The following is a 21,687-nucleotide window of genomic DNA, read 5'->3' on the forward strand; positions in this document are numbered from 1 at the left end:
TAATGCTCTGTCCTTAACTTATTCCACTCTGTAAATTTAATCTACTTTTTTCATTTAATAATCAGTTAGCTTTAACACAAATACTGGTTTAAAAAATCTTAGATAATATTGATTGAGCAATTATAGTGTTACTTTGACCCTTTCCGCTCATCAGCGGTCTTGCACTGCTTTCCCCCAACTATCCTTATCCATGTTTGAATTCAAATCTCTCACAATATTATCATATGTGTATAATTAACACGATATTAATATTTAATTCTTTAAATATCACGATTATTTTACCGGTGGATTACGACGCCCCTAGTATAGAATATTGAGCATAAAAATTCAGTCCAAATGTGACAACTCAAGGAATTCAAGACTATTTCTTATTGTACAGTTATTGTACAGCTGTTGTCACAACTTCAGTGACAATGAATCCAATATGAAGACCTAGTAAAGTGAATGGAAAAAACCTTAGGAAGCAAGGCAACCCCATCCCTAGCGGATGGGGGCAGGGAGTAAATCCTGAAGGTTTTTAATTACAAAGTGGGCGCAGCCACCAGGGGCGCTAATATCCATTTTCTTCCCTATCTTTAGTCTGTCAGGCCACCGGAAGTGACCTGTCAGACAATTGGATTTCCCAAACTAGGTAGCCAAAAAATAACAACACAGGATTATTGTTTGTCTGCATGAATACCCTGAAGTGCTTCATTTAAAGACAGGAATATCTGTGTATGCCAGGTAAGATAAATTAAAATATGCAGCTATTCTGTGTTGGCTTCCTAACAGTACGTCTCTTTCTGACTTTAGCTTGCTTGCTAACGTTGTAAGCCCAGTTGGCCAATTTTTAACGTTAACATTAGCTATAAAATTAATCTAGCTGTTAACTCAATTCTGATATCTAATTAAACCTACATGGAAAAGTAATGCGTAAATTGAGTTGCTTTAAAATCATTTTGTGTTTGGCTGTCAGTGTTATTTTGAACGTAGCCCAAGCTAACAATGCAGTAACGTTGAAGCAGAAGTAGCTTTTTTGTGCTTCATGATGTTACTCCCTTTTTCACTTCCACCTTTTTTGTTAGATCCTGTGGCGGTATTCTTAACTTATACAATGTTTTATGACAGAATAAAAACAAATCATTTGATAAATTTAGCTTCTGTCCTACAAAATAACAGCACAAAGCGAAGAAATATTAGCCAACATTAGCAACTGTTTGTCAGCTGGTGTTGAATGAATAAACGAGCTCATTGTTGACATATGTTAGTATGTTAAAGATGACAATACATAACTTACAAAAAAATAAAAGGGTATAATGTATCAAAGACAGAGAAAGCACAGCAGTTACTTTACACGTTACTACGTCTCCATTGAGTTATATATGGTTATCCATATAAACGTAGGACAGTAAATTGATTATCTCATCACCATATTGAAGTGGCTTCATGTAAATTATAAAGCTAACGCCCATGTGTAGTTCTTATGGGAGACACAACAGCTAGATTTTACCCTCCTTTTCTGAATTCAAATCAGCTCTGACGTTTTGTGCTGGACCACTAGGATCCCTCCCTGAAATCACACTCACGTATTTTCCTCTCCCCTCATGGAAAAGAGGAAGGGATGTGAAAGTAGATGAAAAATAGCACGTATCGTATCATTGTACCGGAGGTGAAACCATATTAACTTTTAATTATGGCGATGAACAGGCGACATTCGTATACCCCGAGGGTGAGTTACATGGAAAGTAAACATTAAATAATGTCTTATTTAGTATATCAATGCTAATTTTGATCACGCATCTGATCAGTTGAAGTTATTACATTACATTGGCTAAATCTGTAAAACGTAAGGGTTTGTTAGACTCACCATAAAGGGGATGTAGGATTCACCTCGATGCATTGTGTCTTCATCAGATAAAATGTGTAATAATATAATTTGGGTAAACCAAGGTTATCCTGTAGAGTAGATGATATTACTTTCCTTATGTTTAACCGATAGACAAGCTTTTCTTCCTATTAATCTTAAGTAGTAATCTAGAGGATTCTTCAAAACTCTCTCTGCTTCCCTGAAACAAATCCTATGTTACAGCTTCTATCATAGCGCTGTGATAAACCTTTCTATCCAGTTTTCTGCCCTGTGGTTTAAAACTGTTAGGCAGCATGAATTCACATGTTCCGACGGCTCCATTAAAGGATTAGACTCTACCGCAGTCCTAGTTTCTCCTACAAGAGCATCTTTGTGTGAGCAAGGCAGAGATATGGCTTGTTTATTAAGAAGTCTATTGTGGTCCAGAACATATGACTGGGTGCATGAGTGTGTTTCTGTGCTTTGTGGCCTTAGGACTCACTGAATATTTTTCAATCCTAAAAGTGTTCTTAATAGCTGGAGCAGGGAGAATTACGGGGCATTATTGTTACACAAAAAACAATGCTGTTTGTTTGGGATTTTTGCAGGTCTGCTGACAATATTAAAACATTCTTTCTCGTACATACTCCTACTTAGTTAAGTCGATTTAACCAAGATTAAATAAGATATAAAAACATACCATGCCTGAGGAATTCTGAAATTTAAACAAGAAATTCTCTGGTATTTAATGAACTGACATTTCATCTTCATTGTCTCTCACCTTCCTCCTTGTTCTTACTGGTAACTAAACTTCCTCTGCTTTCTGTTCCCCACATTTCCTCATCTTTCTACCTACTTCTCCCCATCTGTATTCTCCCAAATCCTTCAGCTGACCAGCCCACTGATCAGCAAAATGAGCAGCTCAGGAACTGTGGAGAGTAGTAAACCTCCAAAGGTAGGTGACTTTTCAACACAGACACAAGAGAGAAAGAAAAAGGAATAAAGAAATGAATTATCAACAACTAGTGTATAATGACTCACATGCTCTTTTCCTCGTCTCCACCTTTCTTCTCCTAGATTGGCTCTGTAGTAGAGGTGACAGGGAAGGGTCAGCGTGGCACTGTCGCCTACATTGGCGCCACCCTCTTTGCCTCCGGGAAATGGGTGGGTGTCATTCTGGATGAAGCTAAAGGCAAGAATGATGGCACCGTGCAAGGGAAACGCTACTTCACCTGTGAAGAAAACCATGGGATATTTGTCAGACAGTCGCAGGTTAGTCACATAAATGTGCTTTGAGCAGGGATCATGTTGTGTACATGAGGGTAGTGATCATGTGCACTACAGCCTCCTATCACTCATTTAATCACAGGGATTGCTTGATATGCCTGGGAGAGAGTGGGTTGACGGGTGTGGTTATCATGGTTTCAACAGAGACTTACCTTTTTCAAATGTCTAAGGATTTGTCCAGTTGCACAAACCTAGTATTCATGGAAAGAAACAGATTATTAGGTCATGTAGAATATTTCTAATAAGATATACACATACTGTATATTATGAATGAAAAGTGTCAGTAGTTTTGTAGGATGATGTTGTTCTGATCACAACTATGTGTCTGTGTGTACAGATCCAGGTGGTGGAGGAGGGCTCCAGTGCCACCTCACCAGATACTCCTGAGTCTGGCACTGCCAAGATACCCAGACATAAAGGTGAGCCTGGACCACAGTTGCATCTAAAATTCATACTTTAGAAAGTAGTACCTCAAAGTAAATAATAATAGCAGTAAATAATAACACAAATTCTTCATTTGTTACCTCCAGACATTCCAGAGACTCCAAAAACATCCAAACAGGTAGGCAACCGTCACAACCATCACCTACACCCCAATGCATTTGTTTCATTTGTCAATGTAATAATCCTGTGGTGTTTCCATGACTCTGCTTTGATGAAGGTCGGATCCCTGTGGAACACTTGGAAGTTAATACCTGCTCTTTCCAGAGCAGCTGTGGCGGTTTAAATGTGTTGAACAAAATAATCAAACCTTTTAAAGCAACTAAATCCTTTCCCATAGTGGTGGTATGACTATCAACCCTCTCTCTGACATTTTGCAGTCTGTTCCTGACCAGAGCTGATTTGTGTCAAAATTATCCCCAATTTTTCTCTTTTCCTTTTACAATGAGAATGAATTTCTGAGTTTTTGATATCTCATTTGTGTTTTTCTGAATACCTTTTGCAGACACCAGTGAATGTTAAGAAGGTAGACCTGTTTAAATTAAATACATTTGCTTTGCCTTGGATGTTGCTGATCACACTAATATGGCAACGCATCTTTTGCATTAATGTTATCCTTTCACATGTTGCACGGGACATAAAGACATCACTTGTCATTGATAGATGTCATTTCCACTGTATTTGTATTACGTATCCCTTTTTCGTTTTGTGCACCAGACGTTGTTGTTGTTTGCTTTTTCACTTTATTTTATTTACCTTTTTTATTCCGGTGAAGGCATCCAGCATAAACATTAAGAGACCAAAATTGTTTAAGGTCATCATGATGGTGTCTTTGTCATCCCTCTTGGCCTCACAATTCAGTGACGTTTTGCCACTGTTTTAGCTTTGTTGCATGAATTCACATTTTATTCTGCTCTTGTGCCTTGAGTCATCAAGAATAACAATTCTTTAAGATTGTGTGAAATGGTGCATGCTGCCCTCAAAGCTATGATCAGTGGATATAAACTAACAGTGGATGTGCTTCTGATGTACTACCCTTCTCTTACCTTGCTTTACCACTGGACGCGTGTGTGTGCATATCCGTGTGTGTGTGCGCGTGTGCTTGTATGTCCATCCCTCTCCTCCAGTCTTCTACCCGCCGCTCTGCCAAGGTGAGCTTGTCTACAGCAGACTGGGGAGGTCAAATGGCATCAAAACACAATGATTTAAAACTTAATTCTGAAAAGCTTTGTTATTTTAATGTTTCAGCCTTCTGAGATGGTAGGCAAGTTGAGTCAAGGACACAGCTTCAGATGTCTTGAATTCTCCAAAAAACCATGCATTTTTGTCTAGTATGATAAGAAGTACATACTTTAGAGTAGTCAGTGATATCAGTTTGACAAGTGTAATATGTAATATTAAGGTTACAATTGTGTTGTATATATAGACCCCTCACTAAGTATTTTTCAGCATGTTTGCCTCTGAATGATTACGTTTGAAAGCTTTCACTATCAGTTGTAGACTCATCTCGGCTGCACAGTTGGACTGTTGGAAAGCGTAGGCTGCAGGTGGGCCTCTCTCAGCTGATTGCCACCTGAAGAAATAGTTACCATAAACAGCTTTTGTAATTGGCTAATGTAATAGGCAGTAGTTGGTTGAGGTGTTAGTATGTTGTAATTTGCATTGAAGGTACATGATACTATTTATTCTTATTTGGGAGAAAAAGACTGAAGTGTCCTTTGAATTAGATTGAAACGTTCTCACTGTTTCACAGATAAGGGTTATGATCAATGACACAGGGCAAAATGTTTGGAAGTAACATTTTTTTAAACTTTCAAAGTTCTTTTAAAAACCTGGTGGTTGTGTTGCATTTCTACTCATTACATGTGTAATATGAAAATAACTAAAACACTGACTTTATAATTGACGTGTTATAAATGGGCAAACAGATCCACATGGTTCCATTTTGAAAGAGCAGGTTCACTTTGCAGCTGAGTTTTACAAATAACTGTTGAGAGTCTTAACACAGTCTCTATGATCACGCTGTGGCAGTGGAGCACGCCACGTCTCACGCCTGCCACCTCCCTCCCTTCCCTGTTGGTGGTACGTTCCTCCGGCCGCCCCAGCCTGTCGCTCGTGGTACGCGCTGTCATATCTGAGTACCTCACCTGTCTCCTCACAGGGAGTGGTGAAATGTTTGGTCACTGAAACTGGGTGAATTTGTTGTCCTTAATGGCACAGGTACACGGCTCTACCACTTAAACAAACTCTTACTAGTGTCTATATCCTACTATATTTTATCATATAAACGATGTACAGCAGCACATCTCAGGATATTCACTTTTATGCTGGGTTCATTAAAGTTTTGTGGTCACTCGGGGAGAAGCACTTGTTTAGTCAACTGGATTGTGTATTGACAGACACATAAATTATCATATAATGTGTAAGATTGCAATGGTTAACTCACTCCTCCTGTCTTTTATCTCTCATCTTCTTCCTTTCGCCACAATCTGAAAATTACCGTCCTTTGCCAACAGGCATCTCGTGAGAGCCTGTCGTCTTCTCTGTCTGGTGATGTCAGTGAAGCGGGCCTGTCCTCCCACCAGGGAGCACTGGGAGCTCCTGTCGTGCCTCAGCCCAGCGGGTCACCTGCGGCAGCCGCAGTTCCAGCTACCCCGAGCAAGGTGGGTCACTGAAGATTGAAAGAGCCAATTTTAGTGTCGGCGGAACTGGAAAAATCTGCCCATACGGCTCTTTTCAATAAGAATATTTAATCACACAATTCATATTTTCATATGAAAAAAGATTAACATGCTCTTTTAAATAATATGGATCATTTTCAGCAGCTCCAGCTTCGTCAGGATGTTACATCTCCATCATTTTGTTTCTATTTTCTATCATATTCCTCTTTTTAATGAGCTTGTCCCATTTCATCCGTGTTGTCATTGTTTGACCAGGTGGAACCTGCCATTTCCAAACAGGTAGAGTTTTCTAATGGGTACATGCATGCTGGTGATACCTGGCATGAGTTTACTAACCAACTCATAACATCACTGGGCTAAATGACACTCAGCACACCTTCTAAATACTTCATTATGGTTTTTTAATCTCACAGGGAATTTTATGGTGATGATGCATGGTTTAACTTTCTAAGACACTGATGAAATACTGTCAGATAAATCGTTCTTCATTGTGTGAATTCAGGGGTTGAAGTCACTTACTTGAGGAAATTATCCGCAAATTAATTTGGGGCAGTAAAGTTTGCATTTATGAGGGGCACCCCAGTGGCTCACCTGGTGGAGAGTGTGTCATGGGGGCTTGGTCCTGACCACGGCAGCCCGGGTCCGACCTACGACCCTTTGCTGCATGTCGACCCTTCTCTCTCTCCTTGACTTTCCGGTCTCTCTCTCCACTGCAACTATCAGATTAAAGGCAAAAAATACCCCCAAAAAATAACTATAAATTTGCATTTATGATCTTGCTCTGTGTTTTTGGTAGTGGAACATGATCAGTTTTTTGTTATGTTTCCTAACTGCCTTAATCAAAATAAACGAAGTCCTTTAAATTTGCTAAAGGCAGAACATTTAAACTGAAGGATCTTTTATCTTACTGACCTTTTTGTGCCCTCCTGCTCTCCCTTCTCAGGAGGAGGAATCACTGCGAGCTCAGGTCAAGGACCTGGAGGAGAAGCTGGAGACGCTGAAGATGAAGCGGACAGAGGACAAGGCCAAGCTGAAGGAGCTTGAAAAACACAAGATCCAGCTGGAGCAGCTTCAGGAATGGAAGACCAAAATGCAGGAGCAGCAGACCGACCTGCAGAAACAACTTAAAGAGGCCAAGAAGGTACAAAGAAAAATTAAGTACTAATAATGAATCTGTTGAAAGACAACTACAGCATTATCAAGGTTTACAATATATTGTAACAAAGATGAAATTATTAGAAAATTTGTAGAATATGAAAAATGTCATCACTGTCATCTTGCATGTCTTTCTAAAGCTTTATTTTCTACCTCCAAATTCAAGGAAGCCCGTGAGGCACAGGAGGCCAAGGACCGCTACATGGAAGAGATGTCAGACACGGCGGACGCCATTGAGATGGCAACACTGGACAAAGAGATGGCTGAGGAGCGGGCAGAGTCATTGCAAGTGGAAGTGGACACACTGAAAGAGAGAGTGGAGGAGCTTTCCATGGACCTGGAGATCCTTAGACATGAAATTTCCGAGAAAGGTTTATACTCTACTCACTTAGTCAAAAAGGCCTCTTAGTCTCTTACATCTGTGTCTGACACTCTTTCTGTCTTCCTGTCTTGAATTTCCTCAGTGTGTTAACTTATTGTTTTCTCCTGCAGGCTCAGATGGAGCTGCCTCAAGTTACCATGTCAAACAGCTGGAGGAGCAGAACGGCAGACTGAAGGAGGCACTGGTCAGGTTGGTCAAATGTTTCTAAAAAGCTCCTTTTGACTAAAGTATAAAAAGTAAAGTAGAAAATTACTTGTTAACATGTTAACTGTGGTTACAATGATATTAATACCACGTTATGTTTATGTGAAAATGTAGGAACTGTATATCTTTTAATAGAATGTGAGGATGGATAATGTAACCTCTCCGCAGCTGTTAAGTTTTCAACGTCCCCAGAAAAACTTACATTTACTTTAGTTGTGAATGAACTGTATAGAAATCATGGCAGTTCACAGGTAACTTGAACATCCTGACAGCAGTTTGGTCTGCACCCAATAAAAAATATCTTGTTTTGATTTTCCTGTTCCTCCTCAGGATGCGTGACCTGTCTGCTTCAGAGAAACAGGAGCATGTGAAGCTGCAGAAGCAGATGGAGAAGAAGAACACTGAGCTGGAGACTCTGAGGACTCAGAAGGAAAAACTGCAGGAAGAAGTCAAGCAGGCAGAGGCCACTATCGATGAGCTGAAAGAGCAGGTAAAGCCATGGAGGACTTCTCTTAATGAGCCGCTGGTGCTGCTTTCATTAGATTTCACTATGTTGATTAAACAAGAAAGAAATTTAAATGTAATTGTTGACAAAAAAACTTTTCCCTCCATCTAAGTATAGGCATTTAAAAGAAGCATTGCTGTGTGTGTGTGTGTGTGTGTGTGCGTGTGTGCGTGCGTGCGTGCGTGCGTGCGTGCGTGCGTGCGTGCGTGCGTGCGTGTGCGTGTTTGTGCGTGTTTGCACTTGCACTAGGTGGATGCTGCTCTGGGGTCAGAGGAGATGGTTGAGACCCTGACAGAGAGGAACCTCGACCTGGAGGAGAAAGTCAGAGAGCTGAGAGAAACTGTCACTGATTTGGTGAGTGCAGCTGCATTTACGATTCATCGTCAGTATTAACAAGAGTGAAGTTTCTAATATCCATCCATTACATTGTTTTCATAATGTGCACAGTTTGATCCCCATTTTAAGAAGAAATCCTGGATAAAATCTAATTTACCTTGTTATTTACAGTCATTTACTTTATCCCAAACATTATGGTGTAAGTGAGTGTATGGTCACAACTTTAGATCTTTTACAAAATTCCTGTGGTTTTTTCCTGCACCAATAGGAAGCGATCAACGAGATGAATGATGAGCTCCAGGAAAACTCCAGGGAGACAGAAATGGAGCTGAGAGAGCAGCTGGACCTGAGTGGTGCGAAGGTCAGAGAGGCTGATAAAAGAGTGGAGGCTGCGCAGGAGACTCTGGCTGATTACCAGCACACTATCACCAAATACAGAGACCTCACCACCAGGCTACAGGTGGGTGGAAAGAAGGTCAAACACTAATGCTCTAGGAAGTGAGCTTGACGTGGACACTACATTTTGTGCAAGTGGATGCCTTGATGCCATATGTGCTTTTTTTCCTATACATTAGGACGCCAATAGGGAGCTGATCAGCCAACAGAATGCCAATGCTGAAGTTCAGCAACCGCCTGCAGAACTATTTGACTTCAAGATCAAATTTGCAGAGACTAAGGCCTATGCCAAGGTAGGAGGCCTGCTTAGAGAGATAGGAGTTTCACAGGTTTTACACCTTTGAGACCAGTGTGCTCATTGTTCTTCTTTCTCTTACTCAAAAACTACTCATTTGTCTCCAGGCTATTGAGATGGAGCTGAGGAAAATGGAAGTGGCTCAGTCTAACAGACAGGTGTCCCTTCTCACCTCCTTCATGCCAGACTCCTTCCTTCGTCATGGCGGAGATCATGACTGCATACTGGTCCTTCTGCTCATCCCCAGGCTCATCTGCAAGGTATGAAGCTGTGTGAGGCTTTCTTTGAATTCCTGTTGTTGTGCTCTGCCTGTTTCTGTAACTAACACTGTAGATGTTTGTATCCTCATACCTTGTAGGCAGAGCTGATCAGTAAACAGGCCCAGGAGAAGTTTGACTTGAACGGGAACCTGGAACAGGGGACGGGGCTCAGAGGGCCTCCAGGAGAACAGCGCAGTTTTGCCTCAGGACTGGTGTACTCCCTCAACCTGCTGCAGGCCACACTACACAAATATGAACAGTACGCACTGCAGCTTCATCACTAATGTGCCAGGAATAAAAGAAGAATTGTGTCGAGGATGTTGGAAATAGAAGCAATTTATTATAGTTTTTCACAAATTAAAAATATTGGATCCGTCTAGAATAATTAGAATCTGTTGCTGTGATAAAGTAAACCTTATTCATTAACAGAATTGGTCTTTCTGTTCTTTTTTTCCCTCTTCCTTGCTCTGGTTCTAGGGCTCTGAGCAGCTGCAGCGTGGAGGTTTTTAAGCGCATGGGGACACTTTACTCTGAAATGAACTTCCATGAGCGCTCCCTGGATTATTTCATCGACCTGCTGCATAAAGACCAGCTAGACGAGACTGTTCAGGTGGAGCCCCTGACTAAGGCCATCAAGTACTATCAGGTAAGAAAAACTTGTGGTTTTACATTAAAGAGCCTCTTAACAAACATGCACAAATACTAAGATACTAGAGAATTGAGATATTATATCTTGAAATTAAAATTAAGGATATTCCCTTAAATATTTAAGTTCAAATCATCAGTGTAATTACTAAATAGCATTTATACACAAATTCATGTAAACTTAATCAGATAGTTTGTTATAGAAGAACTGTTGTTTTGTTTTCCAGCAACTGTACAGCGTCCACCTGGCAGATCACACTGAGGACTGCACTGTGCAGCTGGCTGACCACATCAAGGTACTTCAGTTTCTCCAGTGGTGGAATATTTCTGTTCAGCAAAGTCAAGCATCGCAGTAGGGTTTACTAACTTCATCCATGCCACCCTCTTACCTCTAGTTTACCCAGAGTGCCCTGGACTGTATGGGAGTGGAGGTGGCTCGCCTGCGGGCGTTCCTGGCAGCAGGTCAGGAGAGTTCTGGTCTCACTGTGCTTCTGAAGGACCTGGACACTTCCTGCTCTGATATCAGACAGTTCTGTAAGAAGATCCGCCGTCGTATGCCTGGAACAGATGTGGTTGGAGTACCCGCTGCTCTCAATTTTGGATCACCGGTATAAAAAAAACACATGCATATATGCTCAGTAACATACATATGCATAGTTAATGGCTGTATGATGCTTAAGAAGGTTTCTTTTATCCCTTGTATGAATGAGACACTGCCCAATGATTATTGACCTTCTAACACACACAAACATTACTGATCTACAGTATATATTTGACTGACATGTCTTGTCTCATCTGGCAGATATCAGAGACGCTGACAGAGTGCAGGCGTCAGCTGACCCGTGTGGTGGCCGTGCTGCAGGAGGTGGCTGCAGCTGGAGCTCAGATGGTTGCTTCTCTGGCAGAACAGGAGGGTCTCAATGCTCTCAAACTGGAGGACATCGCCTTCAAGGCTGTGGAGCAGGTACTGTGAATAATAATTTGACTGTCACTCAGATACGAGCTAATGAATGATGCCCTGCAACACTCAGCAACTAGCATTTACAACACTAAATTTTGCCTTAGGAATATAAAGATAAAAAATGTTAGTTTTGGGTCAAGTGGATGTGGACAGTTAGTTTTACGTTGCCGCTGGGTTTTTGGATTATCTCCTGTTCTTTTTATCTGTGGCTAAACTCTTTTTTCCACCAAGGTATATGGCTCCCATGGCGTGAGTGGCCCGGAGTGTCTGCGTCAGTCCTGCAGCTCCGTCATTGCCACCATGAACAAGATGGCTACGGCCATGCAGGAGGGAGAGTATGATGCTGACAAACCTCAGGGCAAGGTATTTGTATGCCTTTGCTGTATCACATAAGTCAGACACTGAAGTCCAAGCATATTTCTGCTGTTTGTCACTTCTTCCGCATTCAAATTCTCACCTTGTTATCATATTCCTCCTGCGCCCTCAGAGTCCTCCTGTTGAGATGAGAGCAGCCACCGTCAGGGCCGAGATGACTGACGCTGAGGGTCTAGGAGTTAAACTAGAGGACAGAGAGACGGTCATTAAAGAGCTCAAGAAGTCTCTCAAGATCAAGGTAACATGGTGAAGAAAACACATGGAAAAAAATGACTGAGAAATCGAGTTTTTTAAATAAGCCTGCCAGTTTGAAATGAAAGAATCTGTAACAGAGCAGGTATAACTGATGTGGCTGTACCTCTCTCCCCCAGGGTGAGGAGCTGAGTGAGGCCAACGTCCGTCTGAGCCTGCTGGAGAAGAAGCTGGACACCTCCACCAAAGACGCAGATGAACGGGTGGAGAAGATTCAGACCAAACTGGACGAGAACCTCAATCTGCTGAAGAAGAAAGAAAAGTAAGAACCATAAGAAGCAAACAGAAGTAATTAACAGATTTCAACACTGGAGGCAGATTCCAGTTTTTCATCTTACTCACACTTGCCCTTTTTCTCTCTCATGCTTCTTATTTTCCTCCTCACTCACCCTCTTTTCTCTTTGTCTTCAGGGAGTTTGAGGAGACGATGGATGCTCTGCAGGCTGATATCGACCAGCTGGAGGCAGAGAAGGCAGAGCTGAAACAACGCATCAATAACCAATCAAAGATGACTATCGAGGGCCTGAGAGGCCCACCTGCCTCTGGAATTGCCTCCATTGTTCAGGGATCTGGAGGTAAATTACTGTGAGATAATGGCCACTTTTTGTAAGCAGATCGAAATGTTGTCATATGATGTTTGATAAAAGATGTGATGGTCTCTAATTCTACCTCTTGAAAAGCAACAACCAGCTGATGATGAGGTAATGTTTTGCCTGTAGCTGGTGTAACTTTTCTACTGCAATTATGGTAAATGCGTTATTCCTACACCAATCGGATTTTGAATCACAAAAATAGTCTCCCAATTCTGGGGGAAAAAAAAACACACACAACCGAAAGAGGAGAAGCACAGTTGTGTCATAGTGATTTAATATCTCTCACCATTCTCCCTTCCTCCTTCCAGCAGGTCTGCCTGCATCCATGGCAGGGTCGGTGCAGGTGGTGGACTCCCCTCTCCTTAGGCAGCAGGTTGAGGCTCAGAGACTGGGCATTAAGCACCTCAAGAATGAAAATAACAGACTCAAGGTACACTGGTTTTGAGTTGGTATTATATTGTTGTATTTTGCTGGCTGTGTAAACCATGGTAATATTGACCTGGAGTACATGTACTTACAGGCAGAGAAGATGAGAGCCCAGCTGGCCTCCCTGCCTCCACTCTGCCCTCCAAAACTACCACAGGTGTCTAAGGAAAGCTCCATGCCTCCAGAGGGACTCAACACTGGCATCTATCGCAGGACTGACCAACTGTTGGCAACGCTGCTCAAGCTGAGTGCAGAGTTTAAAGTTGTGGACATCACCGGGAAGACAGCAGGTGTGTTTGTGTGTGCACACTTATTAAACCTTTTAAAATAATTTCTTTTTGCAAAAACTGATTTCTCCTGAGTGTTTGGCTTCATTTTCTCTTTCCTCTTGTGTGTTTCTTCCAGTTAGTGCCAGTGCCCAGCTGCTGGAGCAGACGGCTCGACTGCAGAACCTCAGTGATGCGCTGGACAAACTCAAGGTGACAACTTCAGAATTGAATATCTTGTCTTTACCATGTCAACAAGCTGACAGCGACACAAAAACCAAACATTTGTGAACATCTGTTTCAGGGAGAAGTAGCTGAACATGTAGTCTCCTATCAGCCTGGAGCAAAGGCTTCCTCTGACTTCGCCACCTTCCCAGTCTCCTCCTTTGTTAAGGTAAAAGCATACGGTGCTTACACACCCCATCACTTCCAAGACATAACAAAGTTATATGTTTTCCATTCAGATTTCAGTACTTGTGAAAGAAATTACATTTCTTATATCATGTGTACATACCCAACTTGTTTTTTAGGCCAAAGAAGAGAAGAAGGGAGGAACAGTGTTGGTAGGTCGTGTTTCCATTCCATGCAACCGTGGACAGGAACAAGTCCACCGCCTCATCCTATCACAGCAGCAGCTGCAGCGAGTCCACTGCCTCCTCATGGCATAAGATGACATGCCGTTGACCCACAGCCAAGATTGACGGCACATCAAGAAAAGCTTTTGTTCTTTTTTTCTCATTCCACTTTCCACTTCACTTCAACATTCTCCTATTTATCCCCTTTGCTTTTCACTATTCTCAGGAAACTGTATCCAATATTTGCGAAGTTAAGACTATAGCACTAATAAAACTGAGGCACAGCTGTCTCTTTATATTGACGTAAAACTGATTAGCGTTTGATTACTTTGAATGAAGTCCTAATGGATTTGACTCCTGAATGTCACATTATGAGGGAGTCATGTTTTCATCACTCAGTTTGTATGCTTCAATTTTGCCAACTCTTTGTGGAAATGGGGAAACTAACTAGCAACAAGTCATTTTTACTGTACTTGCACCTCTTTAGTTTTTTCTCTTTGTATCTTTTGTATTTGTAGTAATTCAGACAATAAAAGGCAAGCAATTCACTTCTGAGCAACAAAAAATTGTGAATGTGTCTATCAATTTTTAATCATGAGATGTAATGCCCGTTTAATATCTGTAATACTGTATGTTGACAGAAATTAGCTGCTCAAAAGGTTTACAGTCTAAGATGAAGAGCCATGGCCAGTTTAGGTTGTGGAGAAGGGCAGATGAAGGTGAACCATGTAGCCTACAGTTTAGGGTCGTCAGTGTCTTTAAATTCTAATATCATTAACTTTAGTTTGTTTGATGTAGATAAGACTGCCTACTGCCTTATAGTGACAGGCTCCAATAATTGAGAAATCTGCATATAAACATTAGGCAAGTGTAACCAGGTGTTTTATATAAAACAAAAGGCATCAAGACAAAATGAAAAAGCGGCATAATACTAAAAAAGCTGCATTACACAATTACATGCTAGCTCTGTCTCATAATGCCCAAGTTATCATTAGACTGCTACTGACCCCAGTTTATTAAGTAGAAATGTATTCATTCCAACATCAGGAACCAGAGCTTGGTATATTAATGTAAGAAAGTTCTGCAGCCAAAGCTATTCTGTACCAGAGTGTTGAGTGAATGTAGCAGAATTACATTTTTACTGGAGCAAACATCGGATTTAAAGCTTAAAAGGAAACAAAATCTTTATGCTATTCTTGACCTGCGTGGGATGTGAGACAAGAGAAGGATCATTAATTTAGAACTATAAGTGATTCATTTTAGAATATGCCAAAAACAGTAGTCTTGAAATCTTAGTCAGCTTTAATAGAACACAACACTTGATACATTGTAAATGCAGAATTTAAAAAATGAAACGAACTAACAATTGAAAATTTAAACATCTATAAGACTACTGATTTACAATATAAGAAAAACATGTATGCATGTGTGAGGACATTCAACTAATTACATAAAATCTGGGTGTGAACTCAGCAGTTTGAGGTTTTATGCTCCCACCTGGTTACAAGCCTTTATATGGTTCAGCACTTAGAACACAAACAATGTACTGCAGACGATGCAAGAGATGGAAAAAGATAACACGATAAGAGGAATTTGACCAGGTCTCAATCTTGTAAAACACCTTAGTAGTAACGGCTATTATGTGAGTAATGATTTGACCTGTGATGGGTGTATGGAGCATAGTGGTGTCTGCTGCGTCGGCTCCTCATCACGTACTTATGATGGTGATCATTGTAGGGCTCAAAGTGGTGGGGAGGTCTGTAGTCGAAACCTGAAAAACATATAGAAGGTGTAAATGGGGGTGGATATAGCAGCTCAAAGACACTCAATATTAAATGGTTAAAAATCACCCACATGCCCTGTGTTTACACAAATATTAAAAGAAGCATGCGTATTGAAATGATCAAGTATAACATCCAAAGCATCAAAGTATGTTTTCACTGCAGAGCTATGTCTGTACACTTACCATTTCCAACATGTCCATGTTTATATTTGTGTCTGTGGATTGGTGAGTAAGGATGCGGTGAGAGGGCAGGTCTGTAAGCTCCAGCAGCCTCATGGCGATACGTCTGCTGCTGCGGGTTGTGGCCCTCGAAGCTCAAGTATTTATAAGGGAGGGAATTGCTGAATAACTCCTCCCTGTAGCTGTTGTAATTTCTTTTGGTTGGGTACCTCTCTGTGAAAGACAGGACAGGAGTGGAAGGGGACAGGGGCACGGATGACAAAAACAAGCAAAATGTGAAAGTGGTGAGAAGAGGATGAAAGACAGAAAAAAAAAAAAAGCTGTTTTTTTTTTATGCCTCCACACCGGCAACAGGCGTTATATCTGTCTGTTTGTCCCATTCTCATGAATGCAATATCTCAATAATGCAATGAGGGAATTTCTTCAAATTTGGTACAAATATTCACTTCGATTCAGTGATGAACTGATTACATTTTTATGGGGAAAGGTCAAAGTTTGAGGTCACAGTGACCTCAAAAACACAGTTTTTGCATCTTAAATCTGATATCTCAATAAAACCTTGAGGGATTTTCTTCAAATTTGGCACAAATATTGACTTGGGCTCAAAGATGAACTCATTAGATTTTTGTGGGGCAACAGTTAAAGTTTAAGGTCATGGTGACCTCACTTTCTTGTGAATGCAATATATCAGGAACACCCAGAGGGAATTTCAACACATCTGGCTAACCATAACTTGGACTCAAAGATAAACTGATTAGAATTCAGTGGTCAACGGTAACTGACCACACTAAATACTTGGCCATAACTCAAAAATTCATAGACTAATTATGATTAATTTCTGATAGGATATTTTGACATTTATATCCAAATGGTCAAGGGTCAACTTCACTGTGACATCATGTTATGCAAAAACACTTCTGGCAATTATTCAACACTATAACACAGGACAGGGAGATTGTGACCATATTTCCTGCAACTTGGCTGATTGGTGGAGGCATACAACAGCGAAGTGGTAGTTCTAGTTCTTTTGAACACAAATAAAGGACACAACAGCTTGACATGAAGCAAAAACCACAAAAACCTTTGTTTTAAACCTTACCCATGCTGGAAAAGTAGTTGGCAGGAGGGTTGGGGTAGTTAGAGGCACACTGTACTTGACGCACTCCTAAAAAGAAGGAAGAAAACCTCAGAAAACTGCAGATTTCAGAAAGCTAATATGTTCTGATACCTCCTGCAATTTACTTTCACACCACAGCCTAAAGAAACAAATGATGGAAAAAAACAAAGCAGACATTCAATTGAGAATCGAATATCAACCTAAGCTTGGGGATTTTATTGATATGAATCTACTAAAAATCACTAAAATCCTCCAATTATTTCTGAAGTACTTGGATACCACCTGACAGTTCCAGTATGACTTCCAGTATTCATGCAGTCCAGTGTGATGGATATAACATACACAATTCAACAAGTAGTTTTTCCAAAACCAAACACTTTGTAGTATTTATCAATTTCACAAGGTCTCCTGGTTATTGTGATTACCTTGTCCTGTACCAATAAAAACAGCAGAAATCATCCTTTTAAAACACACCACCTGATGTCTCACCTGCAGAGTTGGTAGCATTTCCATAGACTGGCCGCTTAACAGTGACATCAGTATTTTCTAAAAAAAAACAAAAAAAACAACAGACTTGTGTTAACCTAAATAAATGAAATGAAAATTCATAAAAAATAAAAACTAACAAAAGTCTTGAATACAGGGGTGACCCAGATACCCGAGTGATTAGGGCGGATACCACATGGGTGCAAATGCTCTGTGCAGCGAGTCCCCTGTTCAACTCCTGACCGGACAGACCCTCTGCTGCAAGTCATTTGTCTTCTCTCTGTCCCTGCTTTTCCTGTCTCTCTACACTGTCCTGTCAAATAAAGGCATAAAATGGCCAAAAAATTACAAAAAAAATACAAAAACCGAAGTAATGAATGTATATGAAATAGTTGCCAGAGCTGAAGAGTTCAGGAGTGTACAATACAGTATGGAAAGAAAAAAACAAAACAAAAAAAACACACCACCACTGCATTATTGCCAAAACTACAAGCCCTGTCTTAGAGTGGGACTTCCTCTTTGTTTTTTCCTTTTGTTTGTTTGTGTGTGTGTGTGTGAGTGTTCCCAGTCTTCCTCCTCACCAACAGCTCTCAGTGGACAGGGCATACTGACGCCCCAGGCCTGTGCAGCATGCTGCAACAGCAGGGAGGTTATCCTGCGGTGGGCAATGGCGTTCCAGTGGACTCCATCGTTTGTACGATGGTGCAGGGAGAAGCGGAACTGGAAGTGGAGGTCCAACACATCCATCCCGTGGGTGTCAGCCAGAGTCCCGCTGTAGAAGTTTGCTTCGATCACATCGTAACGCAGCTGGGGGGCCTTGTGCTCAATCTGAGGTTAAAGGAGGACAAAGCACTAATGGTGCAGTCACATCAAATATTTGCCTGGTGAAATACTTGCACTATGTGGCCAAGAGCAGGAGGGGACAGGAAATAGCATGGGTACGGTTGAAAATTTAACCTGCAGGAGGTAACACGGCTAGAGGGTTATCAACAGCAGTCCAGTAAATTAAACAGCTTTTCAAACATTTTGAAAACCTGTCCTTAACCTCTGTCACTGTCCTTACACGCATCTCTCCTTCTCTGCCTTCTCTCCTGCTTGTATTAATTTCAGCTGCAGGTATAAAACAATACAAAAGAAAACAGTATTTCCTGAATGAGGTCAATCTCAACCCTCTCTCACACCAGCTGGACACTGTACAGCCTCAAGTTTAATCAGATTGAACTCTGGCTGGAAGAGCAGCAGTAGTCTGGACACAATGCAGGGTAATAAGCTTATTGAAAAAAATAATAAAAATATACTGAATATAAAACAAAAGTCAACTTCCTTCCGTTTCAGTGATGCAACCTGGCTTAATGCATCACTAGTTTGAAATCCACAGGCACCTGTTTAAATCACAAATCTCCTTTTGTCCATATGTAGTTAATGTATTAACTAAATCTATAATGATCCCTGTTTTACTATGAAGTTACAAGTTTTACATCAGGCACTCAGTTTAGTCCAACTAAAATGATAATCAGTAAATAAAAACAATTATTTTTTTGTAATCTTCTCTATTTGTCAGTTGAATTTCTGATGATACTCAGCCTGGTGAAATTTGTCCACCTGTTGTCTGTTGTGCTGCTGACAGGACAGCTGGTTCTGAGACTGAGACAGTGACACTGCTACTGTGGTCAGACTCAGTGTGGATTGATTGAATGAATGTACGTTTCAGCAGCACTTACGTACCACTGCTGTCTTGCATCGGATGTGAATTCCAAGCAAGAGGGTGTAAGAGATATTTTAGATATTTTATGACCCAACAAGCTCATAGTTCCAATTCAATTTATAATATAGTTCTTTGGGGACGATGTACCTCAGGCACCAAGAAACCACCTTTGATCTTCTCTGCTAACGGCATAGTGAGGTTCCATATGACCAGGGATTCCTCAGGCAGAATGGTTCTCAGCTCATCAAAGAACGTATATAGGTTCTTCTTGTAGTCATCAATCCAAGAGGAATTGTATCTACAAACCAGAGAAAAACAACTTTAATATCAAGCTTATCAAACTGGGGTTTAAATCTAAACAAATTCATTGTGTCACAAATCTAAACACATTCATTGTCCTCTGCCACCGCTCTCCCTCTTAAATGTGGGTTTGACTCATCAAGCATCAAGTCTATGGAAGCTGTTTACAGCCACCACCAATTCTACAATTGTAGAAACCACCCATCCACACATCCACCCACAACTCCGTCAGCTTCACTGTTAGAGAAATCTATACATTTGACTTCTATCACACTGTTTGGGAAATGTAAAAAAAAGTTTTTGCCAATCAAAACACACCTTTAGTCCATGAACTTGCTCAGATAGCTCACCATCCGCAAGCCAACAAAGTCAAGTGCCTCCACATGCAAACAGCTGGAAATTGCAGCAGGTCTTGTTGGTCTTGCCCCTTAACCCATCTCACCATTTTAACTTACAGTACAGTGGCTGCTTAAAGACCACGTCATATTTTTACAATATCAAATGAATAGCAAGGTAATTAGTACTGCTAGTACCATTAATAGTTACTCTTTTATCTAACCACCTTGAAATGTCCCAAACGCAGGAGTTGACAATGACTACATCTGGTTTCAAGCCGTGGCAGAAGTCATCTAGGATGCTCTGCATGTAGCGAGAGTAGATGCGTGTCACAAAGTAGAAGCGGATCAGGTGGTGGGCCGACTGAAATTGCCGAACCTCTCGGTACTGTGTTCCATTGTGCATTTGGCTTAGACAGCCCCCTTCTACCAGACAGTCCTGTTCAAAGCTCATCTCCCCCTGAAAAAGATGAAGATAGATGTTAAAGTGAGGACAACAGGACCAAAATAAAACAAAGAAGAAACACAAGCCATCTTTACAGAAATGAAAGAAATCTGAATTTTTGTACTGAGACGAACAACTGAGAACAAGTCTCATGATAAACAAAAAAAGATCTTTAAGTTCAAGTGGAGATGTTGCTACACTGAGTTCTTTGAGATTAAAGCTTAAAATAAAAAACAAAAATATTCATGTCATGATTTATTCAGTTGGCAGATACTTTTTTCCAAAGCAACATACACATTTCTTTGATACCAGTGCTTCCAGCTCTTCTTCTTTATATCAGTATGTAAACCTGGTAAATGTTAGTCCTTGCCTTACTCTTGAGTTGTCTTAACGTGAGATATTTCTCCTTCTGTATCAGCAGAACAAGGTCCTTGTATACAGACCGCTGAACTGGGGAGGAAATACACATAGTTACAAAACTGGCAGTGTGACAAGTTGATCCATGTTCACAACCCAGCATTTTAACACAGGGCGCCTACAGGTAGTATATAAATTCACAAACTGGTGCATTTGTATCTGCCTGACAGTTCATTCAAGAGCAAGAATAATCATTTGCATGGGTCACAATCTCGTTTGCTGCAAACTTTTCATATGCATACCTTAACATGCATACCTGTTAAAACATTATTTGAATGAGAGAGTGAATTTGACTGCTACTTACTGGAGTCTCCCAGAACCACAATGAACTTGTTATGGAGCAGCTGGCTGGCCTGCTGGTGGCTCACGCACTTCATTATCTCCTTCTGTTAAATACAAAACCTTTTTTTTTCATCCAAATACTGTGAAAGTCAGAGGTCCATGCCATGAGTGCTTTACAGGAGGGATAACACCAGGCTACAGAGTTTCTTAGGTGGCCAAGACATTAAATTCACAAATTCCCATACTTAATTAGCTTTAGCATACTAATGAACTCTGTTATCTCTAGTGTTGAAATACATTTAGAGAAATACTTATCACTGTTGAATGTATAGGAAAAGTGTGGATGTATTTCCCAGATGAAACTACCTAATAACGCTAACCGTTTCGAAATCATCCTACTGTTAGCAGTTTGTTTTCAAAGCTAGCTAACGTTAGTCCGGACGTTTTTGATTCACGGACCCAAACCCACAATATCCTCACCAACCGACCCCTGGCTCTACTTGTGAAGTTGTTTCACAACTCAATGGGGCTAAAGCAATTGAAATGATTTCACTTTGTCACTAAAACGCAGAAGTTGTAACTTACAGTACTCTTCGACTCCATCACTATTCCGATGTACACAGGTGTATCCAATTAGATGACGCTTTTAATGCGTGTGGGAAATTTCACAATTTTCAGGCGCGCTTTGGCATCTGGCTACAAACAATATGGCGGACCTCCGCAATTGGTGGTCTCGCTGTCAGGAACATCTGTGTGTAGTCCACTAAAGATCTCTCA

At 40.9% G+C, this 21,687-nt stretch overlaps 2 protein-coding genes across 9 annotated transcripts; one reads left to right on the forward strand and one right to left on the reverse strand.

The window, feature by feature from the left end:
• The first annotated feature begins 582 nt into the window (after positions 1-582).
• On the forward strand, positions 583-14,169 carry LOC111666418 (dynactin subunit 1-like). 8 transcript variants are annotated; one of them, XM_023421753.2, is made up of 31 exons: positions 583-723; positions 2,715-2,780; positions 2,903-3,097; positions 3,450-3,531; positions 3,643-3,674; positions 4,059-4,079; positions 4,681-4,704; positions 6,070-6,216; positions 6,490-6,513; positions 7,178-7,375; positions 7,556-7,760; positions 7,882-7,960; positions 8,306-8,465; positions 8,730-8,834; positions 9,085-9,276; positions 9,392-9,505; positions 9,615-9,767; positions 9,866-10,026; positions 10,245-10,413; positions 10,640-10,708; positions 10,808-11,020; positions 11,215-11,376; positions 11,605-11,736; positions 11,861-11,986; positions 12,120-12,262; positions 12,412-12,575; positions 12,902-13,023; positions 13,114-13,309; positions 13,425-13,498; positions 13,590-13,679; positions 13,816-14,169. In XM_023421753.2, exons 2-31 carry the CDS (start codon positions 2,739-2,741, stop codon positions 13,951-13,953), a joined length of 3,732 nt encoding a protein of 1,243 aa, XP_023277521.1. In that variant the 5' UTR covers positions 583-723; positions 2,715-2,738; the 3' UTR covers positions 13,954-14,169. The 8 variants fall into 8 exon arrangements, with proteins under 8 accessions (XP_023277521.1, XP_087034218.1, XP_087034220.1 ...); XM_087178092.1 differs by having other exon boundaries at positions 12,905-13,023; XM_087178097.1 differs by lacking the exon at positions 583-723 and adding an exon at positions 5,585-5,671 and having other exon boundaries at positions 2,717-2,780.
• Positions 14,170-15,148: 979 nt separating this feature from the next.
• Positions 15,149-21,539, reverse strand: fam113 (family with sequence similarity 113). Its single transcript, XM_023421739.2, has 10 exons — positions 21,496-21,539; positions 20,933-21,014; positions 20,582-20,661; positions 19,994-20,226; positions 19,279-19,429; positions 18,008-18,254; positions 17,430-17,486; positions 16,923-16,988; positions 15,827-16,036; positions 15,149-15,631 (listed from the first exon to the last, which is right to left on the reverse strand). Exons 1-10 carry the CDS (start codon positions 21,511-21,513, stop codon positions 15,483-15,485), a joined length of 1,293 nt encoding a protein of 430 aa, XP_023277507.1. The 5' UTR covers positions 21,514-21,539; the 3' UTR covers positions 15,149-15,482.
• Positions 21,540-21,687: the final 148 nt, after the last annotated feature.

This window comes from Seriola lalandi, unplaced genomic scaffold, assembly GCF_002814215.2.
Source record: "Seriola lalandi dorsalis isolate HSWRI2012SDOR001 ecotype SW California unplaced genomic scaffold, Sedor1 jcf7180002054676, whole genome shotgun sequence".
Classification (NCBI taxonomy): domain Eukaryota; kingdom Metazoa; phylum Chordata; class Actinopteri; order Carangiformes; family Carangidae; genus Seriola; species Seriola lalandi.

What these genes read in the sequence shown, in the direction of transcription:
- LOC111666418 (XM_087178097.1), top strand. Translation starts at nt 2,739, where the DNA reads ATGAGCAGCTCAGGAACTGTGGAGAGTAGTAAACCTCCAAAG. An exon ending in CTGAAGGAGGCACTGGTCAG is followed by an intron (nt 7,961 to 8,305) that starts GTTGGTCAAATG and finishes GTTCCTCCTCAG; the next exon opens with GATGCGTGACCTGTCTGCTT. An exon ending in AGACTAAGGCCTATGCCAAG is followed by an intron (nt 9,506 to 9,614) that starts GTAGGAGGCCTG and finishes ATTTGTCTCCAG; the next exon opens with GCTATTGAGATGGAGCTGAG.
- fam113 (XM_023421739.2), bottom strand. An exon ending in TGTGGTTCTGGGAGACTCCA is followed by an intron (nt 20,662 to 20,932) that starts GTAAGTAGCAGT and finishes TTTCCTCCCCAG; the next exon opens with TTCAGCGGTCTGTATACAAG. An exon ending in CTGTCCACTGAGAGCTGTTG is followed by an intron (nt 17,487 to 18,007) that starts GTGAGGAGGAAG and finishes GTTTTTTTTTAG; the next exon opens with AAAATACTGATGTCACTGTT.